The sequence below is a fragment of the Triticum aestivum genome, chromosome 1A (genome assembly GCF_018294505.1).
Source record: "Triticum aestivum cultivar Chinese Spring chromosome 1A, IWGSC CS RefSeq v2.1, whole genome shotgun sequence".
Taxonomy (NCBI): domain Eukaryota; kingdom Viridiplantae; phylum Streptophyta; class Magnoliopsida; order Poales; family Poaceae; genus Triticum; species Triticum aestivum.
In genome coordinates this window covers 82887644-82907074 of record NC_057794.1, presented here as the reverse complement: position 1 = coordinate 82907074, position 19431 = coordinate 82887644, and the positions used below count along the sequence as shown (strand labels likewise).

At 42.8% G+C, this 19431-nt stretch overlaps 1 protein-coding gene across 1 annotated transcript; it reads left to right on the top strand.

The window, feature by feature from the left end:
• Positions 1-13687: 13687 nt before the first annotated feature.
• LOC123098883 (uncharacterized isomerase BH0283-like) lies at positions 13688-17057 on the top strand. The gene is made up of 5 exons (XM_044520990.1): positions 13688-13784; positions 13930-14448; positions 16250-16411; positions 16621-16704; positions 16824-17057. The coding sequence occupies exons 1-5, from the start codon at positions 13749-13751 to the stop codon at positions 16929-16931; spliced, it is 909 nt and encodes a 302-aa protein (XP_044376925.1). The 5' UTR covers positions 13688-13748; the 3' UTR covers positions 16932-17057.
• The last annotated feature ends 2374 nt before the right edge of the window (positions 17058-19431 follow it).

The following is a 19431-nucleotide window of genomic DNA, read 5'->3' as shown; positions in this document are numbered from 1 at the left end:
AATAATATAAATGTGGAAAATAAAGCCCAATATAGTCCAAAACAGTAGATAATATAGCATGGAGCAATCAAAAATTATAGATACGTTGGAGACATATCACATAGCTGCCTCGGAGGCAGCGTAGGAAGCAATTTGGATGAAGGAGTTCATCACCGACCTAGGAGTTATTCCCAATGCGTCGGGCCCGATGACTCTCTTCTGTGACAACATTGGAGCTATTGCCCTTGCCAAGGAGCCCGGGTTTCACAAGAAGACCAGGCATATCAAGCGTCGCTTCAACTCCATTCGTGAATATATTCAAGATGGAGACATAGATATTTGTAAAGTGCATACGAATCTTAATGTCGCAGATCCGTTGACTAAACCTCTTCCATGAGCAAAACATGATCAACACTAGAACTCTATGGGTGTTTGATTCATCACAATGTAACTAGATTATTGACTCTAGTGCAAGTGGGAGACTGTTGGAAATATGCCCTAGAGGCAATAATAAAATGGTTATTATTATATTTCCTTGTTCATGATAATTGTCTATTGTTCATGTAATACATCTGTGAATACATAGATCACAATATGTCCCTAGTGAGCCTCTAGTTGACTAGCTCGTTGATCAATAGATGGTTGTAGTTTCCTGACCATGGACATTGGATGTCGTTGATAATGGGATCACATCATTAGGAGAATGATGTGATGGACAAGACCCAATCCTGAGCATAGCATAAGATCATGTAGTTCATTTGCTAGAGCTTTTCAAATGTCAAGTATCGTTTCCTTAGACCATGAGATTGTGCAACTCCCGGATACCATAGGAGTGCTTTGGGTGTATCAAACGTCACAACGTAATTGGGTGACTATAAAGGTGCACTACAAGTATCTCCGAAAGTGTCTGTTGGGTTGGCACGAATCAAGACTGGGATTTGTCACTCCGTATGACGGAGAGGTATCTCTGGGCCCACTCGGTAATGCATCATCATAACGAGCTCAATGTGACTAAGGAGTTGGTCATGGGATCATGCATTACGGAACGAGTAAAGAGACTTGATGGTAACAAGATTGAACGAGGTATGGGGATACCAACGATCGAATCTCGGGCAAGTAACATTCCGATGGACAAAGGGAATTGTATACGGGATTGATTGAATCCCCGACATCGTGGTTCATTGCTACGTCTTGAGCACTGCGTTGGTTTTTCTCGAAGAGGAAGGGATGATGCAACAAAGTAGCGTAAGTATTTCCCTTAGTTTTTGAGAACCAAGGTATCAATCCAGTAGGAGGCTGTAGCGACCAGACCTCAAACGGTCCAATCTCTGTGCTCTGGTGTCATCCCTGGATCAGTAATGCTGACACCACACAATACTTGAAGGATTTATAACAGAGTAGCAATCACACACTTATTACATCGAATGTCTCAATAGAGATCTTATTACAATAAATATGGCTTAAGGCCATCTAATAACGATAACAGCAGAAGGCTTGGAAGATAAGCGAGTCCATCAACTCCAACGGCATCACTGAGTATAGAACCACGACCAAAAACTCCTTAATCATCGTCTGAAAAGTCTGCAACATTAACGTTGCAGCCCGAAAACGGGTCAGCACATGGAATATGCTGGCAATGTAACACATAGAGAGTAATCGAATGAAACAGCTATACTATATGCATATTTGGCTGGTGGAAAGCTCTATGGTTACAGTTTTGCGTAAAGCCAATTTTTCCCTACTGCAAAGGAATAAATTTATTTAACTATCATGGTGGTTGTTAAACATTGAGAATGGTTGACAGCATTCTCAATCCCAATTAAGCATCATCATTAAACAAACCCATCAAAATTAATTTTATACTAACATGTTGAGATTCACATGATAATCCAGGTACTAGATACTCAAGATGTCCATAACCGAGGACACGGCTAACCATGATTAGTTTATACACTTTGCAGAGGTTTGCGCACTTTTCCCCACAAGACTCGATCTCCTCCGTTGGGATTCTCGCACTACATGGTGTTTGAGAAACGGATGACCGAGACATAGTATTTCAGAAGAGCTAGCACCTTACGATGGGTAGACCGTACCACCTACATCCCCTACATCTGCTAGTCTACCACTGTAAGAGTTCGCACGACTTAGTCAACTATGCTAGAGCCCATAATAGCTTGTGGCTGCACACAGAAGTTTCTAGCATGAAAATCTCATGATCCCTTTGAACCTGGGTGGCGGTCCAAAAGAAAACAGGCAATCCTGGAATACCCAGATACCTCAATCCACCCAGATGTGTATTTAAGTTGCCACCTTAGATAAACCATTGATTTAAAAAAATCTCACATCTGTCATGAATTGCACTCACCCAATCCACGTCAAGCATAGCATAGCAATAATAAGCAAACGTAGAAGTAACTCCCAAAGGTTTGATAATAAACAGGTAATAGGTACTACCTCAACTACTTCCCAAACACACAATTTAATTAGATCCTAATCATGCAATGTGTAAGGGTTGATCTAATGCCATAAAACTGGGTAGTAGAAGGTATGATCAAGGTGTTACTTGCCTTGCTGATGATCCGGGAAACCTAGTGATTCGAAGTAACAAGCGGTGCACTCCGGGTACTCTATCGCAAACAAACAAGCATACAATAAGTACTCAACTAATGCACAGGTAAAACTCAAATAAGAGATCTAACCAGAAAGTTCAACTTAAGAACTCCGGTTGGCAAAAAGAATCAAATCAAACGAAGCAACAAAAGACAAACGGCAAAAGAAACAGGCTTCGATTACTATTCTGGATCTAGGGCAATTTTTTACAGTGGCAAAAACTTGTTTGAGCTGATTAAACGGAAAGAGGGTCTCGAGACGAAACTCCAGGCGCTTTAATTTCCTGATTCCGATAAACGAGCGAGAAGTTATACTAAAACGAAAATCGGATCAGAAATCATGATCAGAAAAATCGCGGATTTAATCCGAGAAAAGAAAAACGACGAACAGTTTAACGAACGAACGTTTGTTAACTGGATCTAAACGACGAACACGTTCGTTAAAACGAACGAACAAGCGAACCCTTGCTAATTAGCCTAACCGAAAAAACCATTCTAAAAAACGGATCTAAAAAAATAAACTGCGGCTTTTTAAAAAAACCGGGCGGTTTTCTAAAGAAAACCGCCGGCGACGGCGGCTACCTTGGCGGCGGGTCCGGCGCACGGCGGCGTGGCTCCGGCGAGGCGGCGCGGGGCGGCGAGGCGGCGAGGTGGCGGCGCGGGGCGGCGGCGGGGCGGCGCGCGACAGCGGCGGCCTAGGGTTAGGGTTAGGGCGCGGCGCGGGGCTCGAGGCGGGCTGGGGCGCTGGTGGGCTGGCCGGCTCGGGCGGGCGCCTTATAAAGGCTGCCCCGGGCGGAGTCCCGCTCGGGTATGGCCCAGAGTCAGTTCGCGTTTTTTTAAAATAATAACGCGCAGAAAAACAAATAAAAGAAATACTAAACGGACTCCAAAAATCCTGAAATAAATTTTTCCCGGCTTCTAAAATCAAGCCACACAGGATGAACATTTATTTAGGGCCTAAATGGAATTTTGAAAAACGTGCATTTTTCCTAAATTCAAATAAAATAGCAAATAAAACCAAATAAAGTCTTATTTGATTTTTTATTAAATCCTCAATATTTCTATATTTTGGGAAAGTCATTTTATTCCCTCTCTCATATTTTTGCAACGGAAATTATTGAAGATAAAATAAATAAAATCAAATGATCCTATTTTTCAAAATTTGAGACAACTCAAATATGAAAATAACGAAATCCACAACTCTCTCCAAGGGTCCTTGAGTTGCGAAAAATTTCTAGGATCAACCAAAATGCAATAAATATGATATGCAATGATGATCTAGTGTATAACATTCCAAATTGGAAATTTGGGATGTTACAGTACCTGCACAAAACAAATAAATCCTCGCAACCAACGCAAAACTAGGGGTTGTCAATCCCTATAAGGCCACTTACGAGAGTGAGATCTGATAGATATGATAAGATAATATTTTTGGTATTTTTATGATAAAGATGCAAAGTAAAATAAAAGCAAAAGGTAATAACTAAGTATTGATAGATTAATATGATGAAGATAGACCCGGGGGCCATAGTTTCACTTGTGGCTTCTCTCGAGAGCATAAGTATTCTACGGTGAGTGAACAAATTACTGTTGAGCAATTGACAGAATTGAGCATAGTTATGAGAATATCTAGGTATGATCATGTATATAGGCATCACGTCCGAGACAAGTAGACCGACTCCTGCCTGCATCTACTACTATTACTCCACACATCGACCGCTATCCAACATGCATCTAGAGTATTAAGTTAAAAACAAAGTAATACCTTAAGCAAGATGACATGGTGTAGAGGGATAGACTCACACAATATGAAGAAAACCCCATCTTGTCATCCTCGATGGCAACAATACAATACGTGCCTTGCTACCCCTACTGTCACTGGGAAAGGACACCGCAAGATTGAACCCGAAGCTAAGGACTTCTCCCATTGCAAGAAAGATCAATCTACTAGGCCAAACCAAACTGATAATTGGAAGAGACTTGTAAACGTAACCAATCATACATAAAAGAATTCAGATAAGATTCAGATATTGTTCATAGATAGACTTGATCATAAACCTACAATTCATCGGTCTCAACAAACACACCGCAAAAAGAAGATTACATCGAATAGTTCTCCACAAGAGAGGGGGAGAACATTGTATTGAGATCCAAAAAGAGATAAGAAGCCATCTAGCTACTAACCATGGACCCATAGGTCTGAAGTGAACTACTCACACTTCATCGGAGGGCTATGGTGTTGATGTAGAAGCCCTCCGTGATCGCTGCCCCCTCCGGCGGAGCTCCGGAACAGGCCCCAAGATGGGATCTCGTGGATACAGAAAGTTACGGCGGTGGAATTAGGGTTTTGGCTCCGTATCTGATCGTTTGGGGGTACGTAGGTATATATAGAGGAGGAAGGAGTATGTCGGTGGAGCAACAGGGGGCCCGCGAGGGTGGAGGGCACGCTTGGGGGGGTAGGCGCGCCCCCCTACCTCGTGGCCTCCTCTTTTCTTTCTTGACGTAGGGTCCAAGTCTCCCGGGTCTTGTTCATTGAGAAAATGACGTTCCCGAAGGTTTCATTCCGTTTGGACTCCGTTTGATATTCCTTTTCTTCGAAACCCTAAAATAGGCAAAAAAACAACAATTCTGGACTGGGCCTCCGGTTAATAGGTTAGTCCAAAAAATAATATAAAAGTGGATAATAAAGCCCAATAATGTCCAAAATAGTAGATAATATAGCATGGAGCAATCAAAAATTATAGATATGTTGGAGACGTATCAAGCATCCCCAAGCTTAATTCATGCTCGTTCTCGAGTAGGTAAATGATAAAAACAGATTTTTTGATGCGGAGTGCTACTTGGCATATTTTAATGTAATTCTTCTTAATTGTGGTATGAATATTCAGATCCGAAAGATTCAAGACAAAAGTTCATATTGACATAAAAATAATAATACTTCAAGCATACTAACTAAGCAATTATGTCTTCTCAAAATAACATGGCCAAAGAAAGTTCATCCCTACAAAATCATATTGTTTAGTCATGCTTCATTTTCGTCACACAAGAATGCTCTCATCATGCACAACCCCGATGACAAGCCAAGCAATTGTTTCATACTTTAGTAATCTCAAACCTATAAACTTTCACGCCATATATGAGCGCGAGCCATGGACATAGCACTATGGGTGGAATAGAATATAATGAGGGGGGTTATGTGGAGAAGGCAAAAAGGGAGACAGTCTCACATCAACGAGGCTAATCAATGGGCTATGGAGATGCCCACCGATTGATGTTAATGCAAGGAGTAGGGATTGCCATGCACCGGATGCACTAGAGCTATAAATGTATGAAAGCTCAACAAAATAAACTAGTGGGTGTGCATCCAACTTGATTGCTCACAAGACCTAGGGCACTTGATGAGGCCCATTGTTGGAATATACAAGCCAAGTTCTATAATGAAAAATTCCCACTAGTATATGAAAGTGACAAAACAAGAGACTCTCTAACATGAAGATTAAGGTGCTACTTTGAAGCACAAGTGTGGCAAAGGATAGTAACATTGTCCCTTCTCTCTTTTTCTCTCATTATTTTTTGGGCATTCTCTCTTTTTTATGGCCTTTCTTTTTTTTATAATTCCTCACTTGGGACAATGCTCTAGAAAATGATGATCATCACACTTCTATTTATTTACAACACAATGATTACAACTCGATACTAGAACAGAAGATGACTCTATATGAATGCCTCCGGCGGTGTACCAACATATGCAATGGACCAAGAGTGACATGTATGAAAGAATTATGAACGGTGGCTTTGCCACAAATACTATGTCAACTACATGATCATGCTAAGCAATATGACAGTAATGAATGTGTCATGATGAACGGAATGATGGAAAGTTGCATGGCAATATATTTCGGAATGGCTATGTAAATGCCATAATAGGTAGGTATGGTGGCTGTTTTGAGGAAGATATAAGGAGATTTATATGTGAAAGAGCGTATCACATCACGGGGTTTGGATGCACCGGCAAAGTTTGCACCAACTCTCAATGTGAGAAAGGGCAATGCACGGTACCGAAGAGGCTAGCAAGGATGTAAGGGTGAGAGTGCGTATAATCCATGGACTCAACATTAGTCATAAAGAACTCACATACTTATTGCAAAAATCTACAAGTCATCAAAAACCTCGGTACTACGCGCATGCTCCTAGGGGGATAGATTGGTAGGAAAAGACCATCGCTCGTCCCCGACCGCCACTCATAAGGAAGACAATCAAATAGCACCTCATGTTTCAAATTTGTTGCATAACGTTTACCATACGTGCATGCTACGGGACTTGCAAACTTTAACACAAGTATTCCTCAATTTCACAACTACTCAACTATCACAACTTTGATATTATTACCTCCATATCTCAAAACAATCATCAAGCATCAAACTTCTCTTAGTATTCAAAACACTCTTAAGAAAATTTTACTAACTTTGAATACCTAGCATATTAGGATTTTAAGCAAATTACCATGCTATTTAAGACTCTCAAAATAATCTAAGTGAAGCATGAGAGATCAATAGTTTCTATAAAACAAATCCACCACCGTGCTCTAAAAGATATAAGTGAAGTACTAGAGCAAAACTATATAACTCAAAAGATATAAGCGAAGCACATAGAGTATTCTAACAAATTCCAAATCATGTATGACTCTCTCAAAAGGTGTGTACAGCAAGGATGATCGTGGTAAAATAACAAGCAAAGACTCAAATCATACAAGACGCTCCAAGCAAAACACATATCATGTGGCGAATAAATATATAGCTCCAAGTAAAGTTACCTATAGAAGTAGACGAAAGAGGGGATGCCTTCCGGGGCATCCCCAAGCTTTGTCTTTTAGGTGTCCTTATATTATCTTGGGGGTTCCATGGGCATCCCCAATCTTAGGCTCTTGCCACTCCTTGTTCCATAATCCATCAAATCTTTACCCAAAACTTGAAAACTTCACAACACAAAACTTAAAGTAGAAAATCTCGTGAGCTCCATTAGCGAAAGAAAATAAAAGACCACTTCAAGGTACTGTAATGAACTCATTCTTTATTTATATTGGTGTTATACCTACTGTATTCCAACTTCTCTATGGTTTATAAACTATTTTACTAGCCATAGATTCATCAAAATAAGCAAACAACACCCGAAAAACAGAATCTGTCAAAAACAGAACAGTCTGTAGTAATCTGTAGCTAGAGAAATATCTGGAACCCGAAAAACTCTAAAATAAATTTCTGGACGTGAGGAATTTATCTATTAATCATCTTCAAAAAGAATTAACTAAATAGCACTTTCCAAATAAAAATGACAGCAGTTCTCGTGAGCGCTAAAGTTTCTGTTTTTTACAGCAAGTGTAACAAGACTTTCCCCAAGTCTTCCCAACGGTTCTACTTGGCACAAACACTAATTAAACACAAAAAACACAACCAAAACAGAGTGTAGATAAACTATTTATTACTAAATAGGAGCAAAAAGCAAGGAATAAAAATAAAATTGGGTTGCCTCCCAACAAGCGCTATCATTTAACGCCCCTAGCTAGGCATAACAAGCAAGAATAGATCTAGGTATTGCCATCTTTGGTAGGCAATTCTTCAATTAGGCATCTACCATCTTTAGGAATTTCTTTTTTTTAATAATTATCGAACTTTTAGGCACAAGATCGAAAAATTCATTTGTAACAAATGGTTCCTTAATGATAGCAAAAAGATTGGGATGAATATTATAGATTTGAGATCCGCATTTTCCTTACTAGAAGATTCAACTTTATTTTTAGGAACATACATAAGCTTGGAAACTTTAGTGGAAGGACTTGGAGTATTCTTTACGGAAGAAAAAGCGGTTCCCAAGTTGATAATAATATCCTCAAGTTTGTCGATCCTAGTAGAATCGTGATTTATTTTCTCATTAACTATGGGTTCATTTTCTTTAATATTTTTTAAAGTAACTCCTACTTTAGATCCATATTGAGAGATTCGGCTGTGGATCTTTTTATCCAAATTTTCAATTAACTCTATGGTAGCAACCTTATTTTCAATAATTTCAAGCCTTTGCATTACATGCTCCAAAGTTAATACAGTTCCATTAACCAAGAGAGGAGGTGAGCCAAATAAATCTATCATAGCATTATAAGAATCAAAAGTATGGCTACCCAAGAAGTTCCCTCTGGTAATAGTATCAAGAACATATCTGTGCCAAGGAGTAATGCCTACATAAAAATTGCGAAGGAGAACAGAAGTAGATTGCTTCCTAGTAGATCTATTTTGAGCATTGCAAATTATATACCAAGCATCTTTTAGATTTTCTCCCTCCCTTTGCTTAAAATTTAGAATTTCATTCTCGGGAGACAACGAAGAAGATAAGGGACCATCCATAACGACAAGCAAACAAACTAACACACAAGCAAACAAAAAGCAAGCGGGCAAAAAGAGGCAAATAGAGAAAGAGAGGGAGGATAGAGAGAGAGGGCAAATAAAACAGCAAGGGTGAAGTGGCGGAGATGAAAATGAGAGGCAAATGGAAAATAATGTAATGCGGGAGATAAGGGTATGTGATGGGTACTTGGTATGTTGACTTTTGCGTAGACCTCCCCGGCAACGGTGCCAGAAATCCTTCTTGCTAACTCTTAAGCACTGCGTTGGTTTTCCCCGAAGAGGAAGGGATGATGCATCAAAGTAGCGTAAGTATTTCCCCCAGTTTTTGAGAACTAAGGTACCAATCCAGTAGGAGGCTACGCACGAGTCCCTCGTACCTACACAAAACAAATAAATCCTCGTAACCAACGCAGATAGGGGTTGCCAATCCCTATAAGGCCACTTACGAGAGTGAGATCTGATAGATATGATAAGATAATATTTTTGGTATTTTTATGATAAAGATGCAAAGTAAAATAAAAGCAAAAGGAAATAACTAAGTATTGATAGATTAATATGATGAAGATAGACCCGGGGGCCATAGGTTTCATTAGTGGCTTCTCTCGAGAGCATAAGTATTCTACGGTGGGTGAACCAATTACTGTTGAGCAATTGACAGAATTGAGCATAGTTATGAGAATATCTAGGTATGATCATGTATATAGGCATCACGTCCGATACAAGTAGACCGACTCCTGCCTGCATCTACTACTATTACTCCACTCATCGACCGCTATCCAGCATGCATATAGAGTATTAAGTTAAAAACATAGTAACGCCTTAAGCAAGATGACATGATGTAGAGGGATAGACTCATACAATATGAAGAAAACCCCATCTTGTTATCCTCGATGGCAACAATACAATACGTGCCTTGCTGCCCCTACTGTCACTGGGAAAAGGACACCGCAAGATTGAACCCAAAGCTAAGCACTTCTCCCATTGCAAGAAAGATCAATCTAGTAGGCCAAACCAAACTAATAATTCGAAGAGACTTGCAAAGATAACCAATCATACATAAAAGAATTCAGAGAAGATTCAAATATTGTTCATAGATAGACTTGATCATAAACCTACAATTCATCGGTCTCAACAAACACATCGCAAAAAGAAGATTACATCGAATAGTTCTCCACAAGAGAGGTGGAGAACATTGTATTGAGATCCAAAAAGAGAGAAGAAGCCATCTAGCTACTAACCATGGACTCGTAGGTCTGAAGTGAACTACTCACACTTCATCGGAGGGCTATGGTGTTGATGTAGAAGCCCTCCGTGATCGATGCCCCCTCCGGCAGAGCCCCGGAACAGGCCCCAAGATGGGATCTCGTGGATATAGAAAGTTACAGTGGTGGAATTAGGGTTTTGGCTCCGTATCTGATCGTTTGGGGGTACGTAGATATATATAGGAGGAAGGAGTACGTCGGTGGAGCAACAGGGGTCCCACGAGGGTGGAGAGCGCGCCTGGGGGGGTAGGCGCGCCCCCCTACCTCGTGGCCTCCTCTTTTCTTTCTTGACGTAGGGTCCAAGTCTCCCGGGTCTTGTTCGTTGAGAAAATCACGTTCCCGAAGGTTTCATTCCGTTTGGACTTTGTTTGATATTCCTTTTCTTCGAAACCCTAAAATAGGCAAAAAAACAACAATTCTGGGCTGGGCCTCCGGTTAATAGGTTAGTCCCAAAAATAATATAAAAGTGGATAATAAAGCCCAATAATGTCTAAAATAGTAGATAATATAGCATGGAGCAATCAAAAATTATAGATAAGTTAGAGACGTATCATTCATCCGATGAGATCATCGTGGAACATGTGGGAACCAACATGGGTATCCAGATCCCATTGTTGGTTATTGGCCGGGGAGATGTCTCGGTCATGTCTACATGGTTCTCGAACCCGTAGGGTCTACACACTTAAGGTTCGGTGACGCTAGAGTTGTTATGGGAAATTGTATGTGGTTACCGAAGGTTGTTCGGAGTCCCGGATGAGATCTCGGACGTCACGAAGAGTTCCAGAATGGTCCAGAGGTGAAGATTTATATATGGGAAGTCTAGTTTCAGTCGCTGGAATAGTTTCGGGGGTTATCGGTATTGTATCGGGACCACCGAAAGGTGTCCGGGGGTCCACCGGGTGGGGCCACCTGCCCCGGGGGACTTAATGGGCTAAATATGAGAGGGAACCAGCCCCTGGTGGGCTGGTGCGCCCCCCAAGGGCCCAAGGCGTCTAGGGTTGGAAACCCTAGGGGGAGGGGGCACCTCCCACCTTGCTTGGGGGGCAAGTCTCCCCCCTGGCCTCCCCCCCTCTAGATGCATCTAGGGGGCCGGCCCCCTCTCCCCTTAACCCTATAAATAGAAAGGGGGTGGGAGGGCAGCCGCACCCCCTTCGCTGGCGCAACCCCTTCCTCCTCCAACACCTCCTCCTCCTCCGTAGTGCTTAGCGAAGCTCTGCCGGAGAACCACGCGCTCCACCACCACGATGTTGTGCTGCCGGAGTTCTCCCTCAACTTCTCCTTTCCCCTTGCTGAATCAAGAAGGAGGAGACGTCCCCGGGCTATACATGTGTTGAACGCGGAGGCACCGTCCGTTCGGCGATTGATCGGATCTTCCGCGATTTGAATCGCCGCGAGTACGACTCCATCAATCGCGTTCTTGTAACACTTCTACTTAGCGATCTTCAAGGGTATGAAGACGCACTCCCTCTCTATCATTGCTGGCATCTCCTAGATTGATCTTGGTGATACGTAGGAAAATTTTGAATTATTACTACGTTCTCCAACAATTAGGGTGAATCAATCTCAATGGAGAAAAAGGAGGTGAAGCGGAGCTTCAAGTCAAGCCGGGGGCACCGCTATGAGTGGCAGTGAGGCATGGGGCCACATGCGAGGCTGAGCATGGACGAGCCGGAGCTGGTGACGAGGCAACTAGTGGAGGTGGGTCCACTGGTTGGCTGGTGCAGGTGGGGGACCTTGAGACGGCATGACGAGTGGCAGCGAAGCGTGTCGTTGCAGCCAGAGGAGAGGTAGTGAAACCTGGAGGCGAGCAATGGAGGAGGGACCGTTCAAAGAGAAAAAAAGCTGGAGGAAGAAGGACAACGGTTGGATCTTAATCCAAACAAATATCGAAAGTACACTTATGCAAAGTGAATTTCAGGCGACTTAGTCCTTAATTAACTAATTTATTAAGTAGGGATGCATGAGCATGCATCAAAACATATGAGTATGTATTTCCTCCATTTTTGTTTACTCAATTATCTTAAGTCAAATTTTGTAAATTTTGACCAAGTCCATAAAAAACATATTAACATCTATACACTTTATCGGTACTATTGGGTTCATCGTTCAATATATTTTCACACCATATATATTTGTTATTGTAAATTTTTATATTGTTCTCCATAAATCTGGTCAACTTTATAAATTTGGACTTAAACTAAATTAAATATGCAGAGTAAATTTGGACGCAGTGACCTGGCTCCCAGGTGTAGATGCTCCCGCCGGTGAACAGTAAAATTGTAAAAATAACAAACAAATTTAAAAATCCAAATAATTTAGGCATGCAAGATGCTCTAATGTGTGATGCTCATGTCAAATTTGGTGGTGTTTGGACATTTGAGTAGCTCTTAACAAAAACAAAATTCAGGCTTGTGAGAAAGTAAAAAAAATGCATTGTTCGAAGCTCATTTTGTCTTTCTGCCACGAGCTTCTGGAATCTCATTTACCCATGATAGTTTGCACCCTGACACACTCAAGCATCTTGCACGAAAAAAAACTGAATTTTTAATTTTTTTATGGTAATTTTACTGTTCATCAAATGGAGATGAGCCGGGGCTCAAATTGAATTTTTGAGTAATTCTCTACTACTCAAAATTCAAACATACGTAAGGTTCCTCTTCCTGTCAGGTAAAACTCTTTATCAACCGTTTTCCCCCTCCCACCATGTACCTTCACCGATTTGTTTCGTCCAATCATTTTTTGTTCACCACACCATAATTGACCGCACCTTCCCGTACGTCCCACAATCGCATCAATTAACTTCTCTTTTGCACCACCGCATCAATTCCACCTTAATTGACTTAACTTTTGCGTTAATTTCTTATATCACGTGATTTACTTACCTTACATATCAGTTCCATAATTTAAGTAGTACTCCACGACAATGCATGACACATCCCAGATTTTTTTTTATTTGGGTATGTTTAGGTTATTTGTTGTACACGTTTGATTTGTATCGGCTCACATGTGTTATGGAATTAGGAGATCATGCCCGAATCTATGAGAATGCCTGGGTTTTGAAAAGTTTGGATTTTCTGAAAATGTGATTCATATATCTCCTTCTTCTCATTCTGACTTAGCCGAAGAAGCCAAGCTGCAGACTCCACGACAATCCTGACAGGCTTGCCAGTTTATTTTTAATCTATTATTGTCGTGCTGAAAATTATTTGGCACCATAGCAATCGCACGGGTAATTATACCTAGTAAATAAAAACAGGGGGAGTGGCAAGGTGCATGGACGACAAACATGTCAGTCAGGAATAGTGAATCCACATGTTCTATGAGGCAATAGCATTATCTGTAGTAACTGACCTTAAGTGCGTAGGCAGATGAGGACCCTACCTGCCGGTGGCTAGTACTACAGTATCTTTTGAAAACGTGGTGGATCGTCGTCCAGCATCATCCAGTACACCCAGTACTGAGTACACCCTGCACAGATTTGGAGCTAGGCAGCTAGCTGCTTCATGGAAATGGCCAACCGAACCGTCCAGTACGCCATGGTCAGTGCGCTGCGCCCGTACCTGCTCAACTACCTGCTATGGCTCCTGGATCGATCCGCCATTTTTCTCTTCTCCTAGTATCAGAAATTTGCTCCATCGCATTTCGACGTCCATAGTTTTTGTGTGGTTGTTGGCATGCACGCAGGTGGATGCCTTCACTGGCGAGCCGTTCAAGGGCAACCCGGCGGCGGTGTGCCTCCTGAAGGACGACGCCGCTGCCAATGACGACAAGTGGCTTCAGTCCGTAGCTGCGGAGTTCAACGTATCCCAGACGGCCTTCCTCTTCCCCCGCGATGGAGGCTCCAGCTCGTCGTCCACCCCGCGGTTCCGCCTCCGCTGGTTCAGCCCCACCACCGAGGTCCCGCTGTGCGGGCACGGGACACTGGCGTCCGCTCACTTCCTCTTCACCGCCGTCCTCCCGAAGCAGCACGACGTGATCGAGTTCGTGACCGAGTCCTGGATCCTGACCGCCCGGAAGGTTCCCGGAGCAAGTTCGCGGCCGCGGGTGACGGAGGAGGAGCAGGGGAAACCGTTCATCGAGCTGGATTTCCCCACGAGCGATGTTTTCGTGGACTGCAGCTCCACCCACGAGCTGCCGTCCATATTCCTGAAGGCCACGCCCATAGTCGGTGTTCACCGAGCAGCAACCACCGACGACTTCATCGTACGTATATAACTGCCTCACCATTGCTTTGTCAAGAGCATTCTGATACCAATCTGAGCAATGCTACAAGCACGGGCACATAATACGGATTTAACGGGAAAGCTTAGCTGGGATAATTTGACCTCAGGGTGGACGACACGAGCAAGCTTTTCGGCCCGCTCGTGGCCTGTTCAGGACCGGACGGTTACGGTCCAGGATCGGTAGAAAATCTGGTCAGCCCGGGCTGCAATTTTCGGCCAAAGAAACTGTCGGTCCGGTCGGGTCTTTAACCGAGCCGCTCAGTCGGACCAAAAAAACATAGTCACCGCCGCTGCCGTGCCTCGTCGTCGTGGCCACCGGCAGCCCCCGTGTGAACCATCATGTCCACGAGCTTCCCCTCTCATCCCTTCCTCACTTTCCAATGCGCCATAGCCTCTTGACGCCGCTCGCCATCGCTGCCGTGCGCGCACCGGCGCCGATATGATGTTCTCGACCATGGAATCGACCCCAAACCTGGCACCAATCCTGCCATGGCAACAGCACGTACACCGGTTACCAGCTGCCCCAGCTATAAAAACGCGTCGCCGGCACAACCAGGAATAACTGGACATAATCCGAACGCTCTGAAGGTGAAGCCACCGCTGCTGTTCGAGGAGTCCCTCTGTGCTCGTGGGGATTTCTCACGCACTTCAGTTTCGTTAGTTTCGTTAGTGTAAGAAGGAGCAATAGGAGAGAAGCAGGTCGTATGTTCATGTATCTATCGAGTGTTACAAATGTACAGAGAAGAGGAGGATGCAGGTGCGGCTACTACGCTAACAAACTCCGTAACAAACTCATCTAGATAAGCTCGTGCCATCATGCAATAGAGACTAGGACTGGTAGTTACGGAGAGAAAGAGAGAGAGAGATACGTTGGTTCAGTTTCAACAGGTTCAGAAAATTCAGTTTGTTGGTTTCGCCCAAGTTTCAGTTGATAGCTAATTTCTCGTGCACGTAGGCGCTCGCGCACGTCGTCCACTTCGTCCCATCAGTCATGCACGTACCCCACCTCGCCGCTGCACTCGCACACATCGACGCCGGTAGTTGTTGGCCGGTCCATTCGGTCCAGTCGGTCCGGCTCGGGCTTCGTCAGCATCGGTCCGGTCCCCCAAAACAGGACCGCTCGCCTCCTCGGTCCGGTCCGGTCTGGCCCGCCGGCGGTCGGTCCAAACGACGGCTCGGGCCGGGATCGGACCGGCCCGGACCGTGTCCACCCTGATTTTGACCGGAAGAAATCAGTGTGAGGGCCCATGGCCCCTGAAATTCAGAGGGGTACCTCTGTAACAAAATATTAGACATTTTGTAGTTTAATTTAAACTGTAAAAACGTATTATATTTAGTTATAGAGGTAGTTTTCTTTTGCGGGTGTATAGAGGTAGTATTTCTTTAGAGAAATATCAGAACTATATTCGCCAAATCATAAAATTCAGAACTATGGCAAAATCGTGGCAACCTGCAACGAAAACCGAGGGGCAGTAGGCTGTGACGGCGTGGATAAACCGGGTAGCAGCTGCTGGAGTAAGCAGTATCTGAACCGTCTGGTTGAGACTTGAGAGTGGTGATTAGTATTTAGGAGCTACAGTATTAGGGTTGTTCCACAACATGGGATAGTTGGACTGCTTCTGACTCGAACGGTCCAAACAACGTTGGAGTTAGAATTTTCTACACCTATTTGCTGAGCATAACAACGGATTTGCAAACTCGACTCCTATGAGGTAGCAGATCAGGCAACTATGCTATACATCTACATGACAAAAGAATCTGCGCGTCGTGGCCTTTTTCAGGTAGAACTTTCATCGGGAGAAGAGGTTGCTGATGTCCTTCCTAACTTGGAACAACTTAAAAAGTGTGCTGGCAGAGGTGTCATTGTTACAGGACAGGCGCCACCTGGATCTGGTTATGACTTCTTCTCACGATTCTTCGCCCCGAAAAAAGGGGTAGACGAGGTGATCTTGTAAACTTTCTATAAGTTGAATACATATATACCATAGTACATGAAGCTTGTTTAACTTATGGTCTTCTTTCTTGAGTTCGAAATAGCAACACACCTACATTTAATTTTGGAAAGAAAATTAAATTACGGCCATATTGTCTATGGAGAATATACCAGCTTCTTTCATATCTCATAACCCATCGGCATTGTGCTACATAACAGGACCCTGTTTGTGGCAGTGCACATTGTGCTCTAGCACCATTCTGGGCCCGAAAACTGGGCAAACGAAGACTGACGGCGTTTCAAGTATGTCTTGACTACCTCTATGACCAACTGGATCATTCTTTTGATATGCATGTGTTTGAAAAAATTGCTAAAATATGTGCTTAATCATCTTAAATCATTCGTTTACCATGTATCATCAGGTATCTAAAAGGACCGGAACACTTTATCTGGAGTTGGATGCTGCAAATCGGAGGGTAAAAATTCAAGGACAAGCCATTACTGTGATGGTTGGAACACTCCTAGCTTAGCTAGCTAGCATATATTTTCCATCTATGTATGCTTTGAACTACGGTGTCACACCAATGCATGGTTACATTTGTTGTTTTATGTTGTTTTAACCCTAACGGTCTTACTCCTGTAGGAGTACATATTCCGTGGTGAATTTATTGACTGGTTTGGTATCGTAGCTGTGTTGATGATTTTCTCTATTAACTCGGTGAAATTTATAAAACATAACTTAGGGCAAAACTTATAAGCCTTTTATTTCATATTTTAGAATGGATGAAGTAAAGTAGACACCAAACTTCTTGGTTAATAGTCAAACAAATGTGGCAAAAACTTTTGCATTCCTTTGAAAATTTTGTTATTCTGAATGATGCTCATGGATCTCATTTAATCAGGCGCACACACACATTTGATGTGCTTATCAATTAGTACAAATTATTCCAGTTATAACTTGCTAGCTATCTTAAGAAAAAACTCAAACCTAGCTAATTATTACTTGGAAGGTAATATCCAAACCGGCGGCGGGTAAAAGTTTCGGACCTGCTCTCTGAGATCCCAGATTTTCTTCATCGTGCCGTCCTTGAGGCTGTACACCCCGACGGACGGCGGCCTTTTTGGGAGCCTCGACCGTCCTGGCGGCGTTCGCATTCGCGTTGGCTTTCTCGGCCGTGGCGGCCTTCCTTCGCCTGGCGGCGGCGCCCTTGCTTGGGCCTTTTGATAAGGGCCTTTAGTCCCGGTTGTTACACGAATCGGGACAGATGGACCTCTACGTGGCCGGTGCGCCGAGCCCAGGTAGGAGGGCCTTTGGTCCCGGTTGGTGCCACCAACCGGGACCAATAGGCATCCAAGCGCCAGCATTTCAGGGGCTGGGGGTTTTTTTTGAAGGGGGGGGGGTTAGGGGTTTTGGGGTTTAATTTAGGTGTTTCATATATTGTGTTAGCTAGCTAATTAATAGAGAGAAGTGTCCTCTCTTATGTCCGTGCTTGGACGACGCTATATATACGTGTATATAGAGAGGACTAAACACGCTAGCTAGTAAGCAAATAAAGGAAACAGAAGATCGTCATGAACATATGCATACAGAGAGAAGTGATATCGACCACCTCTCCTTCTCCGAGAGATTGGTCGGACAACAAGTTCTCGTATATCTATCCGACACTACCGGCTACATATATACAATAATTATCTCTTACAATATAATCTCCTAATTATATATGAACACATGGTCCATATAGTATTCTCCGTCTTCAGCGATCACGTGGTCAAGGAAGAATGCCGCCAATTCCTTTTGAATTGCTCGCATACGAACTGGTTCTAGGAGTTCATCCCGCATCCGAAACATCTAATTTGAACAAGGGGGTCAATATATATATATATAGTGTTACTATTCATCACCCAGGGTGCAGAATAAGTTTTATTCACCCGAGGTAATCTTACGATCATTTCATAATTAAATTACGTGTGGAATTCAAATAGTTACATTCTTATTGATTCACTACGTAAAATTTGACATAAGAAAATAGAAATATAGGTCATAAAACAATAAAATTTGTAGTTTATGTGTATTTTAGACTATGTTTTTACGTTTGTAATTTTACATAACACAAAATATTTTTTACGGCGATTATATATTTTTTACGGTCCCTTTTTGCGTCGGAAATAAGACAAAACTTACGGAACGTAAAATTACGGTGCATTGATGGTAAAATAAAGGGGGTGAAGAATAATAATTCCTCACCCAGGGTGACGAATAGCGCGACCCTCGTTCACAAATCGTGTGGCGGATGGACTCACAAACGTAGTATCCACAGTAATTATTCCCGGGTTCCTGCCACAACCACTTTACAAGAAATAGAGGTCAATCAAACTGATAAGCAAGCATGCTATAAATGATATTGATGAAACTAGCGCTTGAATCACTAGGAGATGCGTGGAACATGTTACTATAGTACTTACTTTCAGGTGTTTAAATTGCAGCTTCTTCGGCAGTCCCGGAGCTTTTTTGGTGAATTTTCTCCAAACCCTGCGAGACAAAGAAAACAATTACTTGATATATCAGAAAATGAACAAAGTTGCTGATATGGTGGATAATGATCGATTTAACTTACTTCTTGAGCATTTGAGTCATGTCCGCATAGTCGTGAGGATCTTTTCGTCTCGAGTTTAAGACGGTTACTAGTCCCTACTCAAGCTTAATCTCTAGGAGAATATAGTGGAAGCTACGCACGCATGCATAACTCATCAATTACATTACTATAACCTAAACTAATAAGGGAAACCGAATATGCACAAGACAGTAACACTCACTTGAAGTTGTAAGGAAAGAGTATTATATCTTTGTTTTCATTTATTACCAACGATCGTAGCAAGTTGGCCTCGGTATCTTCGGCACAATATTTAACCTCAGTTGCATCTATGAGATTTGTGTTAATGAACCCAATATCACCGATTTGTATTTTCTTCGATTCGGCGATCTTCAATCTACATAATATAGTGAGGATAATTATAAATATATGCAATGAA